Below are 26,201 nucleotides of genomic sequence, written 5' to 3'. Positions count from 1 at the left end.
CTTTTCTTTATGTGTTGTTTTACTGGCTCCTTATTTGCCTGGTAATTTCTTTCTTTCTTTCTTTCTTTCTTTTTTTAAAGAGAGAGCAAGCATACATGAGCCAGCAGAGAGGGGAGGGGAAAGGGAGGGGCAGAGAGAGGGAAAGATTCTTAAGTAGACTCCACACCCAGCACGAAGCAGCACAGAGCCTGATACAGTCTACATCTCACCACCCTGAGACCATGACCTGAGCTGAAATCAAGAGTTGGATGCTTCATCGATTGAGCCAACAGGCTCCCCAACTGCCTGGTGATTTCTGATTGGATATCAGGCATCAGGAATTTTACCTTATTGGTTGCGGGATATTTTCTTATTGCAGCAGTTAGCTTTGTTCTGGGACACAGTAAGTTACGTGCGAACAGTTTGGTCCTTTTGGGTCTGGCTTTTAAACTTTCTTAGAACTGAGGCAGCCTTACTTTAGTTCTCACTTCACACACTGCTGACACAGAGCCTTGCTGCACGTTCTACTAGATGCCCTGTGAATGATGAGGTTTCTCACTCTGGCTGACAGGAACAGAACCAACCAGGCCCCGCATAAGCTCCCCCAATCCTTCCATGCGGCTTTTTTTTTTTTTTTTAAGATTTCATTTATTTATTTGACAAGAGATTACAAGTATGCGGAGAGGCAGGCAGAGAGGCAGGCAGAGAGAGAGGATGAAGGCTTCCTGCTGAGCAGCGAGCCCGATGCCGGGCTCGATCCCTGGACCCCGGGATCATGACCTGAGCCAAAGGCAGAGACTTTCACCCACTGAGCCACCCAGGTGCCCCTCACGTGGCTTCTTATATGCCCGTGCTGACCAGTGCTTGGTGTGAGACTCAGGGGACCATAAGGAAATCTCTGTAGTTCTTCGTGTAACTCTCCTCTTTGGTACTTTATCCTGCTGATGCTGTTTGCCATGGGTGTGAGGGCTGGCTCAGGGCCAAAGCAGGAGGAAGGGTTAGTGGGGTGGATGGTTACCAGTAGGGGTTTCACTCAATAAGCAGACAGGGGTCATAGTGCTCCTTTTAAGTCCACAAACTTTACGTTTTTAAGAAGTGTTTAAAGATTTTTCTTTAATTTTTCTTAAGTCCATAAACTCTTTTAAGAATCCAATTCAATAGTCACTAGGCACCTACTATACACCAGCTCCTAAGGTACAGACAGAACTCAGACTAATAGGTACAAATATAAAAAATGAAGAAAACCAACACCATAAAGGACATAGCACAGCAGAGGCAAAAAATGGGAACGTGGAAGATCTGTGTCTGGCCTTGTCACAGGCAAACAAAGGGGGCATCTTCAAGTCTTGTCCAAGTCATATGTGAGAAGGCTGCTCTCTATAGTAAGCACTTTTCCAGAACACAAAAAAATGGAGGATTTCTTTTATAGTCCATTTTCTAGATCACAGGGCTTGGGTAAAAGTCCACATTATCAGTAGACAGATTACAGAACAAGAAAACAGTGAGAACCAAGGGCAGAAATGTGAAGATACAAGAAGTATTTGGTATTGAGCATCTCAAGCAGAAAGGTGTAACAGGAGATAAGAATCTGGAAATAATACTGGTTGTGATCAAGGCTCAGACATTTGGGTACCAGCCCATTAGGGTGAGTAATGAGCAGCCCTACAGGCCTTAGTGCATACGTGCCTGAGCGCAGACCTCAGATCTGGCTGCTCCGGGCCATTTCTGGGGTTTGCAAAGAGCAGCTAGCTGCTGGCCAGACTATGAGTGTTTGGCCCCAAAAGTCAGCTCAGAGAAGTAGAATTTGGGTAAGGTGGCTCTTGCTACAAAGCACTCCTGATCAAATAGGTACTGTCTTCCCATGCCTGGTCTGCAGCTGCTTCACAGAACAGCCGTCGAGGTGTGTCTGATGACAGGAAACAGAATGCTGCTGCTGCTGCGAAGCCCCATGGGGGTGGTGGGAAGGTGGGCAGGGACTCCAAATTTAGAGGCCTTATTTACTTAGCACAGGCTTTCAACACTCCCCAGGTGCAAGTACCATGGCCTATTAGGATAAGCCTCCTCCTCAAAATAACAAGTTATTCTTTGTGACCTATATATGCCTGTGTGTCTCTCTTTTATGAAACATTCCTGCCTTTTCTTTCCCTCTTTTCTTTCATGCCCAGAACAAGAGAGAAAAAGATGTTTCTCAGAATAAAGGAACTAGCTATTAAAGACCCAAGAACATCACACTGCTATTCGAAAAGGAACCCAGCCTCCCAACAATATCAAAAATGAATCTGGGGAAGAAGTAAGAGGTCACTCTCTCGGAGAAGCCCAACTGTAGGACCTGTGTGCACGGTAGCTTCCTAGGCGTGGATGGCTTTCAGGTGACCGAGAGGACCTGCACACAGAGGTGCCTAGCATGGAAGGCACAGAGGCTAAACAGTGAATAGGAAGCTCTAGCTCTTCCCTCTCTCTGAGCCTTGGCCCTGTCCATGCCTCAACACCAAGAAGCAAATCTTCTTTATCTTGGGGTGTGTCTCCCCAGTAGAGCTCCTCAGAGATGGGCCCCATCTTATACCTCAATCCCTGCTACAAAAAGGGCCTGTGACAAGGCAGAACACCTGTAAGCAAGAGTGGTCAAATTCTCCACTTCTATTTATTTAGAATATTAAGATAAATACATCTTAAATATTACAAATACTTATATACAGGAATGACCACTGCCCATGATTGAAAAGAGGTCTGGGGGAAAAAAAAACCAAAAATAGAGTTTCCCAACTTTCTTTAAGCCCTGGATGACCCATGAAGACAGAACCAAGGTCTTGATCCATTTTCCTCAACACAGTTAACAAACATTGCCTCTAGATCACTATGGCCAATGCTAGAGCAAAGAATAAGGATGTGGAAAATCCCTATCTGATGTTGGTACCAAGGACCCAGCCCTCATCCATGTGACCCTACGGATGTCATTTCCTGAAGCGCTTGAAAAGCGGGTGCACATGTTTCGTGGAAGCCTTGCTCCGAGCCGAATGGTACTCCATGTACACGGTGTCGTCAGCCCCAGACATGGAGCTCATGGTGCCAAAGCGCCGAGATACCTGCAGGGGAACCCAGCCCATGGTTAGCTTCCAAGGGAAAAGACACTCCTTTTATAACAGGTAGGTACTTTATAATCCTAATAAGTTCTGTAATGTTTTTAAGTCTAATAAATACTAATTTTTTAAGAACATTTATTGACCCCTATTGTGTCTCAGGCATTGTATACATATTTACATGTGTTAATTCATCCAATCCTCACAATTATTGTAATCCCCATCTTACAGATGAGGAAACTGAGGCACTAAGAGATGAAGTAACTTGTCCAAGCTCACACAGCTCTTTAAGAGATGCGACTTGAACCCAGGCAGCTGGCTTCAGATTCCCTATTCTTAACCACAATGCTACTCTGCCTCTCTTAATGCCAATTTATAAAAAGAATTTTTCAACGAGGGCATCAGTCCCCCAACACCTTAAGGCTCTACCATTAGGCTCTGAATCATGTGGAAATCCAGAAAGCCCTGGGCATGAATCTTGGCTCTATCTCTTGCTGGATGACTTTGGACAAACACTGAATGTCTGAGCCTCAGTGAACTCATCTGTAAGATGGAGATAGCCTCACCCATCTTGATATAAGTGGTGTGAACAGATATCACACAGGCAATGGTCTGACCCAGAGCCTGGCACACTACTTGTACCAGATTACAAGCCAAGTATGCTGACAGGCACTGATTAATTCCTTCAACAGCCTGACATTAGGTGACTCACTGGTTGGTAGGAATGGCTTTAGCACATAGAGGCAAGAAATTTCCCTGAAGCATCCATCCACGGAAAGTGCCCAGAGGGGGGTCCAGCCCCCACATTTGGGAGAATGGCCTCTGGCTGGAAGAAGAGCAGCACTTCCCCGGGGGACGCTGATTTTCTTTCTTTGTCCCAACCATTGCTCACCTTTTGGATCTAATATCAATTTAATTTGTTTCCAAAGAACTGACTAAACTGTACTTTTCTCTTGGAAGGGCTAATCAGAACTGCCATAATGGTACTTTCATTAATTATACCACATTATATTGGCCTGGCACATGGCAGGCATTCAGTCAGTATTTGCAGAATAAATGGATAATTCACTATCTTCAGAGAACTCTAAAGGTTTCAAGATAAACAAACTACAATGTGAGCTCATCCTCAGACCCACCTTACAGGCTGGAAGGCTCAGCTCTATAACTGGGAGCTAGAGCTGAAGTGACCTGCCCAAGGCCCCAGATGACGGGCCCAGGCTGCAACACCTCCTCCTACAGCCACCCTGGTGTAAGCCTGGGGCCACCTGTGATATTCTGGGTTGCAACCTCAAGGAATTAACAAAACTCAGACCAGACTGTGAGGGGAACGGAGCAGGAGGCCAGCTACAGCCACCGTGGACTTGGCCATGTTAAACAATATGTTAAGGAAGGAAGGATTCGCACCAAAACGCTAATGGGGGCTGTTTCTGTTACTCTCTTCTCTGCAGCTTCCTGGGTTTTCCAAGTTTTTACAAAAGTCACACAGGTGCACGTGCACTCACACACAACTAAGTACATGCGTGTACATAAGACTCCTGTCCTTTGGGAGTACTGACACCTGCAACCTCACCCATTCACTCACCTGGCTGGATCTGGAGCCAAATTCTCCTGCCACCACCTCTTCCTCAGCATCCAGGTCAGTGGCTGCCAGGACTTTCTGTAAGAGCTGCTGCTGCTCTTCTCTCGTGGAAAATGCCAGCTCCTCGTCCTCCATGCCAGCAAGCTTTGTGATCACCTGTAGAGCCGAAAGCCACAGGCCCCATGTCCCCTTTTGTTTTCCCTCTGTTAGGCCCAGCTGAGCAGGTGACTAACAACGGAGAGCTCCTCCCTGGCACTCCAGAGACCAGCTTCGGAGCCATCTGAGACAATGAGCTTAACTACTAACTGTAGGGCAGAAGAGGGAAGGAAATTCCAGAGAAAACTACTCTTCAAACAGCAGATACATGATCACTTACAACAGATCAACAGGAGCCTCAGCAACTCTAAAATGTCCCTTCTGGCAGTTTTCCATCTTGCACCAGATAAAGGAAGGGACCAAAGACTGACAGGCACAGCCTGTCAGGGGTCTTCCGCCTCCTGGGCTTGGCAGCCAGGGCTTCCAGTGGGAGGGAACACTTAGAAATGGGAGCCTGTTGAGGTGGATTTACAAAATTTTTTCTAAGAGAGCAAGAGAACAGCATGGTGGAGATTTGGTTTACCTTTCTTGGGGGTTACTTACTACACTGCCTACATATCCCTGAAGAAAGCCTGGACTGATTGGTGTAGAGGAATTATTTTCCTCCCTTAAGTTCTTCTCGTCATTTTAATTAAAAGAAAAGTCCCAGAAGTAGGGATGTGGCTGAGCCCTTCAAGTTGCCACAGACCTGGAGTACAGATACCTGCCATGTCTACCCTGGCCCAGTCACTCCTCTGGGAACTGCAGGATACTGATTCTAGGAACTCTAACCTGGCAGCTCTCGGTAAGCAGTGTTGAAGGCAAGGAAGGCAAGGGCAGCCCAAAACAACACAGACAATCACATGCCCAAGGTGCCTTTCTGTCCAGCTCACCTTTCAAACAACCTAGAACACTCCTGGATTTGGTGCTTGTGTCATCCTTAACTCTCAAGGGATAAGGAGATATGAATGCTGCCACCATCGCATATTTTTATAGGTACATAAAAAGGCATCATGCAAATCCTTTAAAATATGGCCAAATATCCTATTCTCCAGCTCAGCAGGAGAGGTCTGAAACTGTCACTGCTTCTGGCTAAGAAAGGAGGGGCTAGTCAGCCCTGACCTCTGGTCTATGGCTAATAATGGGAACTTACCAACACATATAAAAACACATAATCAAAAGCATCTGAAAAGGCAGCCTGTAGTCTTTTGTAAACCAAGAACCTGGGAACCTGCATGTTCTAGGGGCGTCCTTTAGTTACCTGCCTCCAGCACCCCCATTCACTCCCACAAATAAAAATCTTTAGGGACACTAAGTCCTGACATAAACAGGAAGGAGAGCAAACACCTCTGCTGATGGAGGTCAGCCAAAGCTTCAGCATCTCTGAAGCTGTATAACCACCAGTTCGTCGCATGCGGACAGCTCCAGCGTGAGGCCCACTGAGGCCCTAGCTCACCAGCTGACTAAAGGAAGGGCTCTCCGAGGTACCTGGAGGGGAACCCCATCGCAGCCTTCCTCATACTACAAATCAGGTCTGTGAACAACAGGATATCCTAAAGCTTTGGCTGACAACCATTGCCAGTACAGGAAAGTAACCCCAAGGGGCTCTTGGCGGCACAGTGATGGCCATAGCTCCATGGCATCTCTAGTCCTGCGAGGCTAGCACTTTTCCCACTGACAACTAACATTCTTTTTGTAAGACAACTCTAAATGTTAACAAGTACACAATCCAAGCCCCTTGCTTCCGAGGCGCCACTCTTTGACCATTCACTGTGGGAAGCTGGGTGCAGGAAGGGACCCTGAACAATATTTTCCCTCAAAGTCCTTGGCAACTCATGCCGAGATAAAGGGAACCTGAGGCAGGGCTTCCAATGCCCTAATGTTCTGTGTCGGTCTGAGCTTTGTCCCACACCGGTGCCAATAGCAGTTCCTACTTCTCCTGGAGGCATGGGTACTAAAGAGCCTTAGTTCTATTCTGACCAGAGATCAATTGAATACATACCTTAAAGCTATAACCCTGATCTACCAAAAACCTCTGCCTCTTGGTTGAATAAGCCATTTCCTGTGTGTCCTGGGACACCAATGAGTAGAAGAAGGCATTGTACTCCTCAGCAACCATCCCTTAAGAGAAGAAAGGAGAAAGGACAACATTAGCTGTTACAGTGCCAGGAACCGAGGGTCCAGGGCTCGAAAGTAAGTACAGCCAACCTCTGAACAACATGAGAGTTAGGGGCACCACATGTAACTTCTGACTCCCCCAAAACTTAACTACTCAGGGCCTACTGCTGACAGGCCGGCTTACCAATAACATAAACAGTTGATTGACTTGTATGTGTTACATACTATTTTTAGTATAAAATAAGCTAGAAAAAACATTATTAAGAAAACTGTAAAGAGAAGAAAATACACTTACTGCACTACAGTTATCAAAAAAATCCCTCACAGTCCAAACCCATGTTATTCAAGGGCCAACTGTAATGTAGTGGGAAAGCTTTGCAGGCAAGGGGCAAACAGCCCTGACTTTGTTTGGGCACTTCATCAAAATTAAAAACATTTGTGCTTAAAGGACACCACCATGAAAGTAAAAAGACAACCCACAGAATGGGAGAAGATATTTACAAAGCATGTACCTGATAGGGGATTTGTATTTGGACTATATATAAATCACATTACAAATCAACAATGAAAAAGCAAATGACCTAATTATAAAAAGGGCAAAGGATCTGAACAGACATTTCTCCAAAGAAAATCTACAAATGGCCAATAAGCCCATGGAAAGTGCCCAACATCATCAGTCATCATTTGGGAAATGCAAACCATAATCACAGTGAGGTACACCCTAGCCCTCCCTCAGATGGCCCGAAACAAAAGAGATAATTACACCAATTGTCAAGGATGTAGAGAAACTGGATTCCTCATACACTGCTGATAGAGTGTAAAATGGTACAGCTGTTTTGGAAGATAGTCTGGCAGATAATTAAAATGTTAAACAGAGAGCTACCACAGCTGACCCAATAATCTACTCCTGGATATATACCCAACAGAACTAAAAACATATATTCACAAAAATTTGCATATGAATTTCACAGCAGCAGTATTCCTAAGAACTGAAAAGTAGAAACAACACAAGTGTCCATCAAAAGAAGAACAAACAAACAAGATGTGTGGTATGTCTGCTCAATGGAGGATTATTCAGCAATAAAAAGAGGGAAGTACTGGGGCACCTGGGTGGCTCAGCCAGTTAAGCAGCTGCCTTCAGCTCAGGTCAATCCTGGGGTTCCAGGATTGGGTTCCCTGCTCAAAGGAGAGTCTGCATCTTCCTCTCCCTCTGACCCCTCTCCCCATTTGTGTGTGCGCACTCTCTCTCTCTCATATAAATAAAAAAAATCTTAAAAACTACATGCTACTATAGAGGACCCTTTTGAAAACATCACGGTAGTGAAAGAAGTCAGTCGCAGAGGACCTGGACTGCATGATTCTGCATGTATGCCATGTCTATAATGGGCACGTTTATCAAGGTAAAAACAGAGTCATGATTGCCTGCAGTTGGGGCTAGGAGACAAGGAGAAAGGCGTGACTGGCAGTGGGAAAGGGCTTCTCTGCAGTGATGAGAATATTCTAAACACAACCTATGGTAATGGTTACACACTTTGCAATTATATTAAAAACCACTGGCGGCACCTGGGTGGCTCAGTTGGTTAAGGGTTCAATTTGGCTCAGGTCATGATCTCAGTCAGCATCTTGAGATGGAGCCCCAAGTCAGGCTCCACACTGGGTGTAGAGCCTCCTTACAATTCCTCCCTCTCCCTCTGCCCCTCCGGACCCGACTGCACACTCACGCTAGAAAGAAAGTAAAGAAAGAAAGTAAAGAAAGTAAAGAAAGAAAGAAAGGAAGAAAGGAAGAAAGAAAGAAAGGAAGAAAGGAAGAAAGAAAAGGGAAGGGAACAGAAAAGGAAAGTGAAGGGAAAAACCACTGAATTAGACCCTTCCAATGGATCAATTGTATGGTATGTGAACTCTATCTCAATAAAGTTATTAAGAAAAAAAAAACAGCTCAAAGAGAAAACCTAGGACAGAATTATCACAGAAATTAGGACAGAGAATACTGTACCCTATAAAAGCTGATGCCTCTGGACTATCTGCAGATTTTTGCTTCACAGTTCAACTGTCAGCACATTCTGTATCTATGTACTGCCTCTGAATTCAACTGTTTCTTAGTCTTACAAGAGCTCAGAGATGCAAAGAAAGCAGCCAAATACCTTTTCTCAACGAGTATTTAAAAAAAAAAAAAATTCTACTCAAATTCAAAGTGGTTTTCAGGTTAGATTTGTTTCTTTTTTGGGAGGTGGTGAGTAAGGCATAAGTCAGGAATTATATTCCTTTCAGCTTATAAAAGCTGCAATTTACCCAACAGCTTCCTATATTCTGTTACATAAGGCTCACTCCTCACAAATGCCGGGTAAGACAGGATGTCACTCCCACTCTGGATATAAAAGCAAGGCTCAGAGGGGCAAACTACCTGCCCAAGGTTACAAGGTTGGCCTGGTGCCCACATGCATGTTCTTTCTACTAACGTGCCCTGCCTCCATATTAAATACAGTTAGCCCCTCTTACACATATTCTAATACAGTACAATTCCAACATACACCCACTAACCTTGTTTCCACTAACACCCTAGCAGTCCGGCTGTCTCCTAGAAAAGGAAAGCAAGGCCTGAGGACAAGGCCTGTGTCCCTGTCTCAGGGCCTGCCTAAGGAGAGCCGTGGCCATCTCTAAGCAGCATCTTCAGTGCCTGCCATGCCCACTGTTAGGGTCTGGGTCCTTCTACCACAATAATCAGGCACAGACTCCAACCTCCAGAGTCCTCAAGTGCTGAACATGTACCAGCCCTGCTGCAAGCTGCCGCCCAGGGTGGGGCTCTTCCCAGGTGGTGTGTAAAGAAGCCATCCGTGGGTGCCCAAGCCTTCCCCTTACTCCTGACTCAAGGTCCAGGGTACAGCTCCAGCTCCTAGACCGCACTGGTGGCCCAGCTCTACTTTCTCCCTCTATGTCTACACCATTATACACTTTGCTCCTGGCTCCTCTTACTACCTACCAAAGCAAGCATCCAGCTGAGAGGATATCCATGTGAACCAAGCAGCTGCCAGGGAAAATATCCACATAGCAACCCCAAGGCACAAGAAATAATAAGAACCAAGCAGATCTTGGTCCTTACTCTGGGATCCCTCCCTGCAGAATCTACTAGGCCCAGGGGCACAACCTTGCCACCATGAACACATAGGCAGCTTAGCCCTACCCTCTTCCTAACCAAAGTGGTTCAAAAGGAAAGACTTCCTGGAGCAGAAGAGGTAGGACCACCTTTACCTTTTTTGGCTCGGAGCACTCGCCCCAACCTCTGGGCCTCCTGCCGCCGGGAGCCACCATGAGATGAGATCTGAATGAGAACATTTGCTTCTGGCAGATCAAACGATGTGTCACCCACCTACAGAAATGAAAACAGCTGTAAGTCTGGGAAGGTTTTTTATTTGGGACAAAGATAAAAAAAAAAATCAACTGGCTCTGAATTTAAACTTTCCAGTAATTAAGAAAGATAATCACCATCCTCTTCTCACAGTACCAGAGTCCTGCAGATGCAGGCGGTCCTCTAGGACCTAGTGTGAATTCTCCTGAGAGCTTTCCTAAAGAAGCTGTCAAGACCCACAGACCCCATGAGCTGTCTCAGCAACATTGCCAGTATGGGCCCCTGGGGCCCGGAGATAAGAAGGCCCTATCAACATTATCTATAAATGACCCCTCTTCTTTTTTGCTACAGAAATATGTCTGCACAAAGCCATCCATACTCTCCGGGGCACCTCGGTGGCTCAGTGGGTTAAAGCCTCTGTCTTCGACTCAGGTCATGATCTCAGGGTCCTGGGATCGAACCCCACATCGGGCACTCTGCTCAGCAGGGAGCCTACTTGCCTGCCTCTCTGCCTACTTGTGATCTCTGTCAAATAAATAAATAAAATCTTTAGGGGGAAAAAAAAACCATCCACGCTATCAGCTGGAGGTCAATGAAACCACTGGCATGTGCAGGACACATGACCTGGTAGGGGTCACTGTCCACACAGGGATGGGTCTGGCTCCAGGTAACAGGTTCCACTTGAGGGTTCCTACCACCAAGATTCCCAAGGACATAACACAGTTTGGCATTACTGACCCAGCCATGGTCACCTTATTAGTAAATCTCATTTATTTTGAGCTTTGGTTCTGTTCTAATCTGAATGACCACTCTCCACTGTTGGGCCACAGCTTCTAAGAGCATCACCAAGCTGGGTGATGAGTTTGTATCATGAGTTTCTATCATGCTTATATTCATCACCCACCATCAGGACACACTAGGAGCCACAAAGAGAACCTCATCTAAATGCCTACTTTGGCCAGAATAGGTAATGAAAGTTTCCCCCCTTAGATAAATAAAATATAATTTTAAATCCCCATATCCCCAAAAGAAGCAGGAAAAATCTCAGTCAAGCAAAGAGACTTTACAGATTATCCACAGTATATTGAGGCCTGCATCAGCTCCTCCTACCCATCAGGAAGCATTCCTCTGTCCCCAGACACAGAAACATGGGAATGAAAACTGACCCATAATGTCCCTTCAATAAACATGAATTCAATGTCTAGAAATCCCCCAGTGTCCCCCTAGCCTGGGGGACACCCTGCATGCCACACAGACCTTGGATATGAAGATGGTGTTGATTTTGGGGTTGTGCTTGAAATTCTGGAGTATCTGCATCCTCTCTCCTTGGGATGTAGGACCATAGATATAGGGTCTAGAGAAGAATGAAGCTGTATTAGGAAGGCCACAGAATCACCCCCTCAATTATCCTGAAAGCACATCAGGGGATAGGAAGCCTCAAGAATATCAAGAGGAGGCCCATAAAAATGAGTGGCCACAGACCCTCAGCCAACATTCTGGTCATCATTCCCTTTAGGATTCCCTCCCTTACTTTTTCCTTTTTTCTTTGTTTATGCTTTCTCCTGAGTCAGCATCCCTCGATCTAAGTTTCATGTCTACACAAGTAGTGCTAACACAGAATCCAGGGGGACTGTGGCCAGTGAAGACACTGCTGGTGATTCCTGAGAAGCTCTTTCTAGATGCAGGGCCATAGTTGGGATGCTGGCCGAGTCAGCTTGGCTTTCCTGGCCCCTGGCCCATACAGTCTGACCTTAGCTCTACCAGAATGCTTACTTGTCCTGCCACTCCAGATGCCAACTTCTGCCCACCTTTGGAGCCCAGCTCAAAGATGGTGTCCCACCAAAGCAGTACAAATCTAGCCCCTAATCCCTGGGCTGAGGGTGACCGGGCTCCCTTTCTGTATGTTCTGACCTCTGAGTATGACCACTAAGTCTGACTGGCTTACCTGGTTCCTAGGACTGGGGCCACAGAACCAGACCTTTAGATCCTAAGAAGTTCCTGAGAGCTTCAGGAGAGGAAGAGGAAACAAACAAACAACAAAAACGGAGCACTTCTGTTCTCTGGCTTGAGAAAAATAAGCTGCCTGGCAATAACTCCAACTTTTCAATTCTTACTTGTTCAGCCTAATGGCATATTCCTTCAGGGCAAACACATTGTCAGCAAAGACAATAATCTTGTCATTCCTCCTTTCATGAAACTTGATCAGAAACTGGCAAGCTCTGAATTTGTTGGGGTTCATGGTGTACAGCAAGATTCGTTTCTTGGTTTTGATTGCCACATACTCCCGGTAAAATTCAGGAGACATTGGGCACCAAACCTGTGGCACAGTAAGAACCAAGGGTCAGTTTCCACGCTGAAACATCACATGACTAGAAACTTTTGAAGACCATTCATTTAGCAGCACTAGCTTTAAAATAAATTAAAAAAGGATACCTGGGTGGCTCTAGTCGGTTAAGCATTAGACTCTTTATTTCGGCTCAGGTTGTGAGATCAAGCCTCACATCAGGCTCTAAGCTGGGCTTGGAGCCTGCTTAAGATTCCCTCTCCCTCCCTTTCCCTCTGCCCCTCCCCACTTCCTTCCTTCCTCCCTCCCTCTCTCATCCATCCATCTATCCATCTATATATATGTAAACACACACACACAAATCAAATACCTAATGGTGAACCAGGACACTCTCATATTTATCTCTTAACACATAGATTTTTAAATGCATTGATATCCAGGGAATTACTTTTACAACAGCTCCAAGCAAGGGAAATCAGGTTCTTAACTAGGGGTCCAAGTAATCCCTCCTGTGTAGACCACCCCTTCACACACAAGTCTATGCACAGCACTGCTATGGAGAAACGCACTCATACTGCCCAACTCCGTCTATTGAGTCAACCTAGCAGGGCTCCATCTCAAGTGACATGAGCTGAAGGCAGACACTTAACTAATTGAGCCACCCAAGCATCCCTAAAGACTTATTTTTAAGGCAAAGCTAAACAAAAAGATGAGAGAAATTTACACAGGAAATAAAATAATAAAGGGAAGCGAAAGAGTGACAAACCCAAGTTCCACAAGCAGGGGGAGGAGAGAAGCAACTGGAGAGGAACAGGGGGGCTCACACATATCAGCAATGCTCTGCGTCATAAAATGGGTGCCGATTATGAAGATGAAACTACAGGGTAGGGAAGTTTTCAGCAGAGCAAGTCCACCGGCACAGGTTCTTCACACTTACCACTACCTAAGGGGACCCCTTCTGCCCTTTCAGGACAGAGGCCACCCTACCCTAGCCAGTGAGTGACAGTCACTTCAGAGTGCTGTTGTTCCTGTGAGAAGACTTACCTCTGAACATTTACTTCAGGCATTTCACCTGTGCAGGTATTCACTACAGAATAAGACTGGGACAGTGAATTTCCCAGTGTGTTCAGAAATAAATGATCTAAGTCACAGGTGCCTTCTAGGGGCATCAAAACCAAGAGGCTTAGACACTAGGGTGGGTCTGGACAGTTGCCCATACAGCACCACCCAAAAATCCCTCAAGGGGGGATGGGTGGGAACAGTCTGAGGTGCTCACTCCCAGAGAAGAGGACAACCATGGAGTCTGGAGTCAAACCAGTCTGAATTACCACCCCGACTTGAGCCTGCATCAATGTGATTCTGCTTCCCGAGTCTGCAGAGTGGGAAGAACACTGCCCACCACACAGTGGGGATAAGGCAAGAGGATGAGGTGGCAGCACTTTTCCACAAGTCCTGACCTGTGTATCTGCCCATGGGGAGCGGACCTGATCCCTTTTCCCTGAACCCTGGGGGAGTCCCTCCCTTGGAGACAGTCCTGGGAAGGAGCCAGCTACCTCAGCGCACTGGACTTTGGCGATGTAGCCGTTGTTCTGCAGCTCCATCCAGTTGGCTTCATAGAGTTTGGGCCCAATCAGAAAATTCAAATCGACGATTTTGTCATCTTCCCGGACAAGGGTTGCGGTCAAACCCAGCTTGCAGTGGGCCTGTACGATGGTGAGCACCCGTCGGAACATCTTGGCTAGGAAGACAATCCATGCATTCACACTGTCATTTTTTTAAATGCTCAAGGACCATACCCAGCCTTGCAACTTCACACTGGCTTGGGACACTACAAGGGCTAACCCCCAGGTTTCTGAATCACAGGAATCTGGCTCTAGACAAGACTGACTAGTCAAGAACGCTTAATCATCACTTTCAGACCTGTTCAAAAGAAGGAAGAAAAAGAGAACATAAGGGAGAAATAGCTTTAGGGAAGCTCCAAGTTAGGGAACCCCAGGATCCTTCCTTGAAGCAGTTAAGCTACCAGCAGGAGCACAAATGGCAATTTGAAACATGACCTACAACACTTAAAACACCACTGAGATCTAAAGGATGCAAGGAATTTGCTCATCCTAAAACTTGTACCCAGATTACAGGAAGATGGCTGGGGAAATGGGGGATCAGAGGAATGATAGGAGCTGGATCTGCTTGGCTTCCCACCATCTTCCCAGAGACCAAGGAGAAAACAGGGAGACATGAAACCCCAGGCACCCTGACCTGCCTTGGAAACCCCCTTCATACTTTTCCAATTAGATTAATCCCAACCAGCAATCCTGTCTTTCTCTCTTTGGAATGTTATAATTCTTCACACAAAAGTGGGTATGAGACATTAATTTCAAAAAACCCGACCGTGGGTTTCCATGAGCTCATCTTTTAAAAATCCTTATAAATGGGGTAGTCATTACTAGCTAGATATTTCCTCTTATTTAAGGCAAGAATCAGAAAAACTAGAGCCAGTGATTCAAAATCATTACCAATATAGCACAGTAAGTTCGTATTTGGGAAATGAGTTTGTCACCCAAGGAAACCATTCTGCATCTCCCTCTAGTGTGGTTACAAAGGAAAGAAAGCCTGCTTGACTATTTACTCTACCCATTGTTCCCACCCTTTTTGTGTGTTTTGTCTGTGACTCTACTCCAAACTTCCCCAAATCCTTCCACATTATATAATCTAGGAGGGAATTGTTTATTCATGCTGAATAAAATAGAAGAAAGATTGACAACTATCAAAAATTAATTAATTAATTAATTGAAATTCTAATACTCTGAAAGAATGTTAAAATACCTGAGTCATGCTTATCTTCTAATGCAATTAAAGGTGAGGTTAGTGATACCACAGAAACAGATGTTAACTATTTGAGGAAAGAGGGTTCAGACTGCACCAGAACACAAGCCAAAAATGTCCTAATAGCAAAACAGCAGACGATTGCCTAACCCCCAAGTACCAGGTCTTCCAAGCCTAACATGGTTTGCACATACACTTGGAAGATGAAGACCAGATGCGCAGTTATGTCTGAGGACTGTGCTGTCCAGAAAAGGGTAGCCTAGGACCCCAGACCAGGTTTCTCATGTCATAAGGGCATGGCAGCCAAGGCAATGGAGACACCGACCTAATGCTAGAGCCAGGGAGGCAGCACCAGACAGCCCAGAGATTCTATCAGCCCAAAGGAAGCATGAGTCTTGACCCTGCCTGGACACTCTGCAGCCAGAAAGAAGGCTTTCCTGTGGAATCTGCCCTGCAAACAGGTCATGTCCCACTACCACATTCTCTAACAGTCATATGGCTATCAGGAAGAAGAACTCACATATGATATAGTGCATGGCTTGACAAATCTTTACACAGGTACGTGCCTGTGAAATCACCCAGGTCAAGATAAGTCTCTCCTCTGACCCCTCCTGTCAATACCAGCACTCTCCCTCAATGCAACCACGATCCAACTTCAGTCACCCAAACTTTGTATAAACAGAATCACAATACACACTTTGTAGGTATGACTTATTTCACTGTATGTTATGTCACAGTTGTTATTTAACATTATTTGTGTAGTATTTTTGTCCCTCCCACTTCATCTCCAGTCCAAGCACAGTTCTTAATAATTACTTGCTAAAATAATGAAATTGGCACGGTGTCTTGCATGCAGTAAGCACTTAATATATGTAAATCCTGCAGTTGTAAATTTCATATTAATACAGTGACCCAAGAGGACTCTTTTTGGAAGATGTATAAAACAACACAGCAAACTAACTTTTTTTTTAAGATTTTATTTATTTATTTGTCAGAGAGGGTGAGCACAGGCAGACAGAGTGGCAGGTAGAGGCAGAGGGAGAAGCAGGCTCCCTGCTAAGCAAAGAGCCTGATGCGGTACTTGATCCCAGGACGCTGGGCTCACGACCAGAGCCGAAGGCAGCTGCTTAACCAACTGAGCCACCCAGGCATCCCAGCAAACTACCTTTTGAGATAGATCTCAAAGATTTATCTTTCTACCTAATCCAATGTGATAGACATTTAACAATCACAAAACTTACTGCGATTTACTAGAATTCCCTTATTTAACATCGGCTCTCTGGTCCAGCAAGTGTGGCCAAGCCAAGGGGCTCACAAGATTGAAGTCAGAATTCTTTACAGCTATTGGTTTTACTCTCCTACCCAGCCAGAGACAAACTGACCCAGTGAACCAGGGAAGAAAGAGACACACATAGACACCCACGGCAAGAGTGAAATTTTGTGGGGGTACACTTCTGTATCCTCATCACCAGACAATCAATCCCAAGCCTGATAGCCACCCTCTGGGACCTGAGACACAGGCTGAAGAGGAACATAAACATAAACTAAATACACACTCAAGCAGAAAGCTTCAAGTTTTCCCAAACTTCAAACATAGCCTCCAGCTAAACCGCTACATGGCAATTTTAAATTCATCTGTAGGATGTGATTCTCTAGGTCACCAAATTCCAATCCAATCAGACCCAATGTCCCCTGTTTCCAAACTTTTTTAGTTTTTTAATTAGCACACAGTAAAACTGGTAAGTGGGTGGGTAGGATTGGTTCTATAAATTTTAACACACATACGGATTTGTGTGACCACCACTATAATCAGGATATGGGCCAACACATTACCCCAACATTCCCTTGTGCTCTCCCTTTACTGTCACACCCTCCTCAACCCCTGGCACCCACTGATCTGCTCTCCATCACTATCCTTTAGGCTTTCTAAAGGCACCATACACTATATAACCTCCTGAGATGGGTTGATTTCACTCAGCACATACCTCTGGAGATTTATCTAAGCTGTTGCACGCAGCAACCATGTGTCCTGTTTCATGGCTGAGGTAGCGTTCCAAGGGAGGGATGGACCTGTTTGTCTGTCTGGTCACCCACTGCTGGGCATTCTTCAAAACTCCAGGTTTTGGAGACTCTGACTAGAGCCACTATAAACATTCAGGAGCAAGTTTTTGTGTGAACCTAAGCTTTCACTCTCTAGGATGTATGCCCAGGGGTGGGCCTGCTGAGTCATATGCCAATTTTCTAAGAAAATGCCCAACTTTCCCAGTGACTACATTCTGAGATTCCTCTGGTGATACATGCCAGCTGCTCTGGTCTCTCATCGGTATTCATTATTGTCAGTATTTTTTCACTGTAGCCACTGTTATGTGTGTGAAGTGGCATCTCATCTCATGGTATTAATCTGCATTTCCCTCAGGGCTAATGATGTGGAACATCTCTTCCAATGCTTCCTGGCATCTGTACACTCTGTCTAGTAAAATGTCTATTCTTCTCCCTTGTCCATTTTCTAACATCTTTGCTGCTGTCAGAATGTCTAACTGGCAATCAAATGATTATGTCTAAAGCCTAACTACCACTCAGCACTCTTCAAACCTGTTCCTTCTATGGCTTTCAACATCTCAATTAATGGCCACTCCTTCCTTCCAATTACTCAAGCCCAAAACCTTACTATTGTCCTTGATTTCTCTTTCTCTCAGATCCCACATCCAGCCTGTCAGCTTCACCCTCACAACACATCCAGAAGTAGATTACCTTTATTCTTACTCTTGTGGGGATCCATCTAGCTGCTTCTACTAGACCATGCCTCTTTAAGTCTATTTTCAGTAGAGCAGCCAGGACAGTATTTTTATAGACATAAATGAGATCATGTCATCCTCTGCTCAAATCCCTTAAATGGCTTCCCACCATAGTACAAGCCAAAGACCCTAGAATGACCTATGTGGTCCCATGGCATTTGGCCCTCACTCCATCCTGTCTGCCTCTCTCTAACCTTAGCTTGGACTCTTCTTGTCTATATCCCTCCCACCACATGGTCACCTTGCCATGGTGGACCATGGGTTGGACCATGCCAAGTACTCTCCCACCTCAGGACTAATGCCCTGTTCCTTCAACCCAAAAGACCTCTGATCCCTACCCGGCTTGCTGTGAACACCTCTAGTTATGTTCAGACATCCAAGAGCACCGGAGAGGCTCTCACTGCACTGAAAAGAATGGATGCTAGGGCCACTTTGGCCATATTTTGAATATTCTATGTGAAAATGCCTCTGATTTCATTTATTAAGAGAAATCTCTAATTTATACTTCTTAACTTATCAGGGCTTTCCCCCTTCACTTGTTTCATCAAAAATTATTTGTCTTGATTACTACTCAGCAATAAAAGGGAAGACACTATCAATACATGTAATAGGGATAAATCATCATGCAAAGTAAGACCAGGTACACATAAGAAAATACGTACTATATGATTCTATTAATAGGGTATTTCCAGAAAAGGCAAATCCACAGAGACAGGAAGTACCTCAATGGTCCTTGGGGCTGGGGGTGAAAGCACTGACCAAACTGAGTATGAGACAGAGGTTCTAAATCTGGATCACGGTGACAGCTGCACAAGTCCACAAATTAAGAATCGAATTGTATGCTTATAAAGGGTGGATTTTATCAGTGGATCAGTATCAATATAGCTATTCTTTAAAAAAAAAAAAAAAAGATTGCCTGCAACACTTGGAGAAGTAAAGCTTCTATAATATATTAAGAATCAATACTTCAGGCTTCAAATAAAACGAACACCATTACAGCAAGGACTTCAGTGCTCCTGGTGCAGTTTTCATGGCACCACAAACCAGTGGGTTTAGGGTAAACTGAGCTGCAACAGTAAGATGGAGGAAAGAGGGAAATACCATTTTCTGAATGATTACTCTGGGCCCATGACTGAGGAAGCCATGAAGGGATACACCCATCCACCTCCCACCCTCACGCCCATCCCCATAAGCTTATGATTTATTTTAAAACTCGAAGCAGCAAAGCTTTCTAGCAAGACAGTTATACTACACAGCAGTCCTTCCCTCAACCCAACAAGTGGAAATCAATTTCTGTCCCTGCAATGAGCAGGCAGCTCAGCTCTCAGTCTCCTTACCTGGTATGGTATGGACTTCATCCAGGATCATGAGGCCCCATTCCTGAGTTTTGAGCCACTCCATGACTCGCTCAGCCTCCCAGGACCTTTTGGTGGTATGGCCCAGCATGGAGTAGGTGCTAATGGCAATGGAGCAGCCTATGGGCTTGTCCTTGGCGTCGGAGGTGAAGCGGCAGATCTGGCTGTCGTCAATGGTGGACCACATCTTGAATTGGGCTTTCCACTGCTCCACAGACACAGCGGAGTTGCCCAGCACCAGACAGCGCTTTCTCACAGTGCATGCAGCTGTCACGCCAACCAGGGACTTCCCAGCACCTATGAGAAACCAAAGGCCAGGTAGCAATGGATACAGACAGACAGAATGACCCATCAACACATGAATCTGGGCGAATTACCTGTAATAATCCTCACAGCTGATATTCTGGGGAACTTACTGCTCCAGAGCCTGTTTTCTTTCTTTCTTTTTTTTTTTTTTAAAGATTTTGTTTATTTATTTGACAGACAGAGATCACAAGCAGGCAGAGAAGCAGGCAGAGAGAGAGGAGGAAGCGGGCTCCCTGCTGAGCAGAGAGCCCGATGCGGGGCTTGATCCCAGGACCCTGGAATCACGACCTGAGCCGAAGGCAGAGGCTTTAACCCACTGAGCCACCCAGGCGCCCCAAACCTGTTTTCTTTCTTTCTTTTTTTTTTTTTTAAGATTTTATTTATTTATTTGTAAGAGAGAGAGAGAGTGAGAGCGAGCACAGGCAGACAGAGTGGAAGGCAGAGTCAGAGGGAGAAGCAGGCTCCCTGCAGAGCAAGTAGCCCGATGTGGGACTCGATCCCAGGACGCTGGGATCATGACCTGAGCCGAAGGCAGCTGCTTAACCAACTGAGCCACCCAGGCGTCCCACCTGTTTTATTTCTTATAAAAAGGAGATATGCCCAGCTCATGCCGAACATGAGAATTAAAAGAGACAAGCCCTAGGCCCTACTCTAACATTTTCCATGAATTCAGTTCAAATGTTGAAATCTCAAAACAAACCAGAGGTGAGTGACACTCTTATTGTTGCCATTTTGAACGTGAGAAAAGGAAAGCTGAGGATAATGTGCCCAAGCCATGGGGAGGTGGCGCTGCTGGGGCACACATTTGAGGGCTCTGTAAAAGGCAGCTGCGACCAGAGGGCATGCTGGACTGAAAGCTCAGGAATACAGGAAAGGCGGACATTACTGACACAGACAGAAGTGAAATTCCAGGGCTTCCAAGTTTACTATCACCCACCATTTGAAGATCAAGATAAAAATCAAGCTCTTCCTTTAAACAGAAATTCTTTTCTTACCAGGTATGTCCATCAAAATCTCCCAGGCTGATTTAAACAACAACAAAAAAAGAAGAACCTAAACGCACCGGCCTCTCCCCTGGAAATTCTAACCTCCTTAAGTCTGAAGAAGGGCCCCCAGGTGAATCTGTTGTGTCCTCTGGGCAAGAACACTGGTCAGGACCTGACATGACTTAGGACAAATGATATCAGACAGGTAACAAGGGGACTGTACTGCCCCTTCTTAGACATGTCCACTGTAATAAGCCATCCAGGAACAGGCAAGCAAAGTTTCTGTGCTAGCAGGTCTCTATATACACACGACTCACAAGACTGATTACAAGGAATAAGACCCTAGCCCCAGTGTTTAAAACAGCACCTTCTCCACCTCACTAACTGCTGATCCTTCCCTCTTCTCCAGTGCCCAAGGTCTGACACTTGGCTTAATTGATTTGTTTATCCTCCATCTCTCTCTACCACCAAAACAAGCTCCATGAGATCAGAAGTGCTATTCTATCCACCAATATATCTTCACCGCTGAGGTCAGCAGTCTGCATACCACAGGCACTCAAACTTTTGTTAAGTAATGAATCAGGGAGCCATCTGACCTTCACTGCTCCCTGTCCAGGTGTGATTTAGAGAAAGGCACACACAGGAGAGTGAAGGGAAGCTGGCAGACCAAGACAGAAGAGCCTGACCTCCTTCTTCACGCAGGTGCCACTCACCACAAGGAAGCACAATGACCCCAGAACGGGCACGTCCATTCCCAAACATCTTCCGCAGGCTCTTCTCCTGATAAGGTCTAAGGACAGCTGTGGGTTTCAGGTCAATGTTGATGTCAGGGTTAACAGAATCATTCCGGAAGTCATATTCTGCCAACAAAGGGTACTCCAGATGGATGCAACGTTTCTGGAGTTCCTCAATCATTTCCTGGGGAGTGAGCATGAAAGAGGTTTTATAATCTTAAATCCAAACCAAGCTGATAAACTGTACATAATCCAAGGGGCCATTTCCTACATCTCTCTAGGACTGCCACACCAGCCTGAGGAAAGGACACTCAGGACTAAGTCAATTAGGAGGCTACAACCCACAGATGTCAAAAAGGAGAAAGCAATACAGGAAGAGATGGGGACCTGGTCTCCTACACACTGCAGAGACCATGCAGGGCTGGGTCAGCTTAGGCAGGGATACATTCACTAACCTGCTTAACTTCAAAAGACACTGTCTGGGTCTCTTCTTCTTCTTCCTCATCCTTGTCCATTTGTTCATAAAAATCAAACAGGTCCGTGGGGATGTCGGATTTACTCTGTGGATCTGTCAACCGGGAAGTGGAAGGCCCACCACTGCCTTCAGCAGTCTTGGCAATCTGTAAGAGCAAGGCGGGTCTACGGCCATACCACCCTGAACACGTCCGATCTCGTCTCTAAGAGCAAGGCGGGATCCAGACCTCTGTATGACAATAAGCCCTCCTGCTACCAGGCAAGAGCCAAAGTTGCAAGGGGAACTGTAGCTGTAAGAAGACTATAGGGTCCCAAGGTTGCAAATGCTACACTAACCATCCTTGAGAGAGCTGACATCCCAAATGCTCCCATCCCAGAGGGTGACCCAGGAGGCCACATACGGCAGACTTGCTGGTGAAGGTCTCTGTGATGAGCTCTGTAGCCTCCCCCTCAGAGTTCCGTAGACGGCATTCCCGGATCACTGGATCCTGGAGAAGATGCTGGATGACATCAGGGTGGGAACTTTCAACAAAATACCTGCAAGAAGCGATAAAGGAGGTAACTAGTGACCAGTACACCATTTCCAGAACGTTCTGTTGCTTATTTGATCAGATGGTCTGGAAATAGTGGCTGTGTGCCTTTCTCTGCTCTTACTCTCCCACAGCCTTGGCCAAATCTGAGCTATGAGCTACTGGCCAAGATATAGCAAATAAGAAGCAAAACCCTGCTTTAAAGTCAAATAAGGAGGGGTCTGAGTTCCAGCTCCACTGCCAGGGGGAACACAGTAGCCAGTAAATAGTCACTTCACTTTGCTTATTCCTTTTATCCCCTTGCTCATGAGAGTAGGTGCTAGTGAAGACAGACGGTTCACAGACATGTGCTCCTTGCCCCCTTCTATGAGCAGAGTAAATGTGCCACGGGTGGGCCTCTCACAATCCTTTACCTGTTGTGCTTCAGGACCAGCTTGACTTTTCCATAGCTGACAGTACACAACTGCAAGGAGTGACATCAAACAGGCACAATTAGCAACACGAAACTCATTCAGGACACATTCACTAATGGGCATGTCTTACTACTTTACCAAGCAAAGAATTCATTTTACTTTAGGAAAGCCCAATGTGCAATACTAAAGATGTTAGTCCTACCTAAACTGAGCTTTTTCTTATTAACCTCTACTTTTGAGAGTAAAACCTTGCTCTTGCCTGGCTCTTTCTGATACACATCCCTTGATTTATAAAATGCTATACAAAATCTTTCTTTTATTTTCTTTTCCCCTTTCTTCTCCATTCCCACAGGCCCCACCCTAACCCAACAGTTCATCCAGCCACACCAGCATTATTACAGCAGCCAGCACAAAGCTGGCAGAGTGAGGGTTCAGTAATGGCTGCATAAATTAAATGCAAAGCCTCCCAACTTCCTCACCAATGTTCCTATTTCCCCAACTAGAATGTAAGCTTTTTGACGGAAGAGAATATAGCTAAAATCTTCCAGGTTCCCAACAATCTTCAGAATGGAACGCAGGAGAGGTTGTGTGGTGGCCATGGAAATTTGACACTCAGGCTGTGACCTGCCCCTGTTGCTGCCCTTCTGGATCTACCACTGTGTTGTACCAACACCTATATTCCTGCAGGCAGCTCCCAACCAAGACTGAGCAGAGACAGTGCGCTGATACAGGGTTCATTCCAGCAAGGTGCAAGCCCTTCTCCCTACACACCTTTCCACATTAGGAGAAGAGAAAACTCTCACCAGAGCCCCTGTCGGCTTCTCTGAGATTGGATGCTTTACTGTACTGGATGCCTGTGGCACTCACCTGCCACTCCAGATTTGGGGGTCTAAATCCAACTCCCTTTAGAACAGCCAAGGACAACAAACGTCACTGTCCATCTCTACTGAATGGCATTCATCTATCTCTTAGGACAAACCCAAGCATGTTCAACTGCTCTTCATATGGAACCCTAGCCACTTCAACATTTGGAAGTTCTTTTTGATGTTCCCAAACAGAATTTGTTGACCACTGGTCCCATGCAGTATTCAGCCCTAGAAAGTTTACCAGTTATAACTAGTCTACTCAGCTGCATTACAGAACACTACAGACTGGGTGATTTACCAAAAGAAACATTTCCAGAAGTCGACAATCAAGTTGCCAGTGATTAGTTTCTAGTTAAGGCTTCCTGACTACCTTTTCAGGTATGTGCTTGTTTGACCTTTTCCTTGTGCACATACAAAGAGAAAGAGAGCACATAAACTTTCTGGTTGACTCTTCTTAAAAGGATGCTAATCTTATTGGATCAGGGCCCCACTTCTGTGACCTCATGCAACCTTAATTACTTCCTTATTCCAAATATAATCCACATTATAGGAGTTACGACTTCAGCATATGAGTTTTGAAGGAGTTTTGAAGTTTTCAGCCGAAAACACCATTCACTTTAGGCTTCATTCCCAAATAACCCTGGCCAAAAGGGCTGAATTAGTATCCCCAGTGTATTAGTACCCATTGTATCAGAAAAGTTCACGGAGAGTGTGGCCTCAGCATTACCACCACACTGGATCCAGAAGAGTAGAAGCTGGGGTAATCAGTTATGCATGCTCCCCACATGAGATCTGAATGGCATTTTCATGACTGCCATAGGCTCACAATGTGTAGCATCTGTCCCCACTATTATTACATTAGCAAGGAAGGCAAAAGAGCCAGCCTTAGCCTCCACTTGCCTTAATAAATTGAATAATTCCATCAGGGACTCCCGTCTTGCTGAGCTTCCTGAGGTACTCGGTGATGTCACTAGTTTGTAACCCAACACTGACAGCTGCATACAGGGAGTAGGCAGTTAATTTGTACTCATGTACGTGGGTTGGTCGGCACACTGGCTCTGCAATGGCCACCAGGAAGTCTTGAGCATATCTGTAAACTGGAGAGAAGGCTTCTAAGAAGATGTGGCCATCAGGAGCCTAAGAAACACCAAATGGACACAACAGACACAGAAATTAATGAGTTGCAGAGAGTATCAGACTCCTTCCCAGATCATTATCCAGAAAAGAGAAGCTGCCCACAAAGTGATCTTTAACTCCCGGGATGTTTTTGTAAAGACCTACTTTAATCAGATACAAGGAATGAAGGGACTAGAACAGGTTTCCAAAGTCAGTAGCTGCTTCCCAGTGTTCTTCACAGGGAAAGCCCACCTCATTGGCTATCCTCAAGGTAACTTTTGGCCAGGTTCTAAATGAATGTAGAGTATTAATTACTTCAAGTTAAGCAAAAGAGCTGCCTAGCATGTATATAATTTCCATTAATTTTTTTAAATGAGGAACTAACATATTACACAGTACATGGCATTTATTTGGTAATAAAAAAGTATTTTGACGCATGCGGTAGAAAGAGAGGGAAGGTGAGTCAGAGGAGGGCTGGAGATGAAGGGAGCCCAAGCCTAGCCAGCACATGTGTGCCACACCTGCGCATTCCTATATACTCCAACATTACGTATGAAAGCTCTCTCCCGGCCAGCTCTGGAGAGTAGTACTCTGCATTTCTATTTTGGGTTTACAAACTCTCGGTCCTGCCCTAGGTGAGGGTATGCTTACCACCCAGAGAGGCCTCGAGGTGTGGTCGTCCTTCAGCGGCATCTGCAGTCTGTAGTCCTTGGCTCCATATTCATCCACTTTGGTGCCGGACTCATCCACCTGCTTCCCGGCCGCCGAGGGGACCGCTTCCTGGGAGTCGTTCCCAGGGACGTCGTCTTCATCTTCTTCCTCATCTTCGTAGTGCCGCTTCTTGGATTTCTTCTTATCTGCAGGTACGGACACAGAAGTGAGCCCAGCAGGAGGAAGCGAGGGATCTCTCCGCACTGCCTAGAGGCATTTCGAGGAAGCCTGGTAGCTGCCATATTTCACAAACGCCACACACTCCTACCCAAGAGCCACCTGCGTGCTGCTGGCGTCCTCTCCCTCAAACGCCTCCCACCCGGGCCACGACACAAGGCGCCCAAAGGTCAAGAATCTCCCCAGCCCCAGCGGCCTGTCCCGACCGCATGTACAGTCCGAGACACTGGGGGGTCGGCAGCCGCTGCGAAGCCCAGAGCAGCTACGGCACAAGACAATGTGGACAGCGAACGCAAGCAGGCCCGGGCGCCCGCGCCACGTCTCACCGCGATCCCCCCGGTCTCTTTTGCCCATGGCAACGACAGCACCTAACAGCCGGTGCCTCCGGGTCCCTGCGGCGGATGTTCTCAAGGGAGCTTCCCCTTCACACCGGAAGCTCCTTCGGCAAACGCACAGGAAG

The 26,201-nt window shown here is 46.0% G+C and overlaps 1 protein-coding gene across 2 annotated transcripts; it reads right to left on the bottom strand.

The window, feature by feature from the left end:
- Positions 1–1,064: 1,064 nt before the first annotated feature.
- Positions 1,065–26,201, bottom strand: ERCC3 (ERCC excision repair 3, TFIIH core complex helicase subunit). Of its 2 annotated transcripts, XM_004777785.3 has the most exons (15): positions 26,068–26,201; positions 25,505–25,710; positions 24,638–24,874; positions 22,872–22,921; positions 22,330–22,465; positions 21,910–22,074; positions 21,434–21,638; positions 19,411–19,725; positions 14,009–14,193; positions 12,286–12,488; positions 11,429–11,525; positions 10,075–10,192; positions 6,713–6,831; positions 4,639–4,791; positions 1,065–3,062 (listed from the first exon to the last, which is right to left on the bottom strand). In XM_004777785.3, exons 1-15 carry the CDS (start codon positions 26,093–26,095, stop codon positions 2,931–2,933), a joined length of 2,349 nt encoding a protein of 782 aa, XP_004777842.1. In that variant the 5' UTR covers positions 26,096–26,201; the 3' UTR covers positions 1,065–2,930. The 2 variants fall into 2 exon arrangements, 1 of the variants encoding a protein (XP_004777842.1); XR_006602399.1 differs by lacking the exon at positions 1,065–3,062 and having other exon boundaries at positions 4,659–4,791; positions 6,713–6,834; positions 10,077–10,192.

Source organism: Mustela putorius, unplaced genomic scaffold, assembly GCF_011764305.1.
Source record: "Mustela putorius furo isolate JIRA1106 unplaced genomic scaffold, ASM1176430v1.1 tig00003867_pilon_pilon_pilon, whole genome shotgun sequence".
NCBI classification, from domain to species: domain Eukaryota; kingdom Metazoa; phylum Chordata; class Mammalia; order Carnivora; family Mustelidae; genus Mustela; species Mustela putorius.
This window is presented reverse-complemented; position numbering and strand designations above follow the sequence as displayed.